The following is a 2,875-nucleotide window of genomic DNA, read 5'->3' on the forward strand; positions in this document are numbered from 1 at the left end:
CTATTCTAACCCTCGCAATACCGTTTCTTGGAGCTATCCTTGAACCACAAATACTACCGTACCTCTCAATTACAGTTCCACTGTTGTATCACTGTATATCAACTTTCCTTCATAAAAACTAACGCCGAACGCTCCCGCACTCGCCGCTGCGAGTGTGCTGTGTCGCTATTATAATGATAATAATATATAAAGTATATTATTATATATATTTCCCAAGTGCCTGTGACCTGGATAGACAATCGGTCGCACAGCCTGGTCGGGCTAACACGCACGCAGCTTCACATTTACAATTAGGCCTACATACACGCACACAGACTCGGTGCCACACACGCAGGCACGCACGCACGCACGCACGCACGCGTGAGGAAAGATTAAGATATCACATTGAACGTATATCTATAAAATCTATACACTATAGATGTGTTTGTGATTTTACCCATAAACCTATTTTTTCAAGGTGAATCCTGACAAAGCGTCAAACGAACAACACTCCCAGCATACACTGCACAAGATGTCCATCATCACCGTGCAGATAGGCCAGTGTGGCAACCAGATCGGCACTCAGCTGTTCTCGACCATCTACGACGACATTTTCTCGAAGGACACCGGCATTCAAGCGTCTAAGAACGAAGACTACATGGACGCGGCGCTCAACCGTTTCTTCAGCTGCGAGGGAAGCGTTCCAGAAGCGAGAGCCGTGATGGTTGACATGGAACAGAAGGTCATTTCGCAGGCAGTCAGCGCTGCAAAAAGGACAGGTAATCTGACGCCAAGCTTGTCTAATTAAGCGAAGATTCTTAGCAGAGATCAGGTAGGTATCTTAGCAAAAAGGACAGGTAACTCAACACCAATCTTGTCGAATTAAACGAGTTCACGTAATCTCGAATACGTTTCACGACCGAACCCACGATCGTGGATTCTGCTCAATCTTAGTTTGGGACAACTGTATATATATAGTTCACATATATGCTAAACTAATCCGGAGTGCTAAACTAAACTGCTAAACTCTTCTCTCTCTCGGACAGGTCGGTGGCGGTTTGCGAGCGGTCAGCAGTACGTAAGGGGCAGCGGATCGGGCAACAACTGGGCGCGAGGTTTCGCCGCGCACGGCCCGCGAGCGAGCGACGCCGTCCTCGACATGCTGCGCCACGAATCCGAGAAGTGCGACCGCGCGGACGGCTTCCTCTTTGCGACGAGCCTCGCGGGAGGGACCGGCTCCGGCGTCGGCGCGCGGCTCTGCGCTCGCGTGAGGGAGGAGCACCCGCGCGCCGTCGTCGTCTGCCACGCCGTCGCCCCCTATGCGGCCGGCGAGGTCGCCGTGCAGAGCTACAACGCGCTGCTGACGCTCGCGAGTCTCCGCCGCGGCGGCGCGGACGCTGTCGTCCTGTCCGCGAACGACGACCTTCACGCCGTCTGCGCCACGACCCCGCGCGGCGGCGGCGGGCGAGAGCCGGTCTCGTTCGACGACCTCAACGCGGTCGCGTGCCGGCAGCTCGCCGCCGCGCTGCTTCCCGCCGAGGGGGCGCCGCCGTCGCTGTCGGACGTCGTCGATGCGCTCGCGCCGCACGCTGACTACAGGCTGCTGTCGATGCGTCACGCGCCGCAGCCGACGGCCGCCGCGCTGCCCTTCACAGAGGTCGCGTGGACGCCGCTGCTGCGCCGGCTGCGGCGGATGCACGCGGCAACGAGCGCGCGCGACGAGGGGTTCGAGAGGGAGAGCGGGCGCGTGCGCAGCGTCGCCGACCTACTCACCGTGCGTGGTGACGGCGCCGACGACGCCGACTGCGACGCGATCGCCGACCACCGCGGCGCCGTGTGGGCGCCCCCTGGCGAGCGGGTGCGCGTGCGGCGCTGCCGCCGGCGTTACGGCGGGCTGCGGAGGTCGGCTGTGCTCGTCAGCAACAGCCAGGCGGTGCTGGGGACGGTGGAGGGCATCACGGAGAAGGCGTGGCGGCTGTTCGCGTCGCGCGCCTACCTGCACCAGTACGTCGCGTGCGGACTCACGGAGGACGACTTTGTACAGAGTTTTGCCGACGTCGAACAGGTCATTCACAGCTACAGACATCTCTGATAGATTATAGAAATTATATCTCTGCATGAGTTATAGTGAGAATTACGTTGTGAAATATGTTATGTGAATTATAGATGAACCTTTCAGTACTGTAACATATTGAAATGATGTATATAGAGTTTGTAATTGAACAAGATTCTGTTGTAAATATGTTTGTGTCGATGACGAGCTTGCCTGGCGGTGTGGAGCTTGCTCATGTTTATATTCTTTAGCAATGTACTTTAAATGAATAAATTTTAAATTTTAATATATTTTTTCATGTCTTTAAATAAATAACTGATAAATGAGTGAATAAAAACAAAACTAAACATTTGTTTATAGTACTAGGGTTTGTCTATATTCAGGCCGGTACAGGAGATAATTTGCATATTTTATCACGTGGTTTATGTTATAACCAATCAGTTGTAATCGCGTGTTCGTGACGTCACTTCCAGCTGTGAAGAAGATGGTGAAGGAGGAGGAAGGGGAGAAGGGAGAAGGTGGTGGAGAAGGAGGAGGGGAGAAGCTGGTGGAGAAGGAGGAAGGGGAGAAGGGAGAAGATGGTGGAGAAAGAGGAGGGGAGAAGCTGGTGGAGAAGGAGGAGGGGAGAAGGGAGAAGGTGGGTGGCCGCGCGAGGAGGGGGAGAAGCTAGTGGAGAAGGAGGGGAGAAGCTGGTGGAGAAGGAGGAAGGGGAGAAGGGAGAAGGTGGTGGAGAAAGAGGAGGGGAGAAGCTGGTGGAGAAGGAGGAGGGGAGAAGGGAGAAGGTGGTGGAGAAGCTAGTGGAGAAGGAGGGGAGAAGCTGGTGGAGAAGGAGGAGGGGAGAAG

At 54.8% G+C, this 2,875-nt stretch overlaps 1 protein-coding gene across 1 annotated transcript in view; it reads left to right on the forward strand.

The window, feature by feature from the left end:
• The window catches only part of LOC106811315 (tubulin delta chain-like), a 10,798-nt gene extending 8,476 nt beyond the window's left edge, over window positions 1–2,322 (forward strand). The window contains exons 2-3 of the mRNA XM_014814890.1: window positions 458–758; window positions 1,026–2,322. Of these exons, the coding sequence (XP_014670376.1) occupies window positions 512–758; window positions 1,026–2,071 (1,293 nt within the window). The 5' untranslated portion in view covers window positions 458–511 and the 3' untranslated portion in view covers window positions 2,072–2,322. The remainder of the gene's footprint in view (window positions 1–457; window positions 759–1,025) is intronic.
• Window positions 2,323–2,875: the final 553 nt, after the last annotated feature.

Source organism: Priapulus caudatus, unplaced genomic scaffold, assembly GCF_000485595.1.
Source record: "Priapulus caudatus unplaced genomic scaffold, Priapulus_caudatus-5.0.1 Scaffold527, whole genome shotgun sequence".
Taxonomy (NCBI): Eukaryota; Metazoa; Priapulida; class Priapulimorpha; order Priapulimorphida; family Priapulidae; genus Priapulus; species Priapulus caudatus.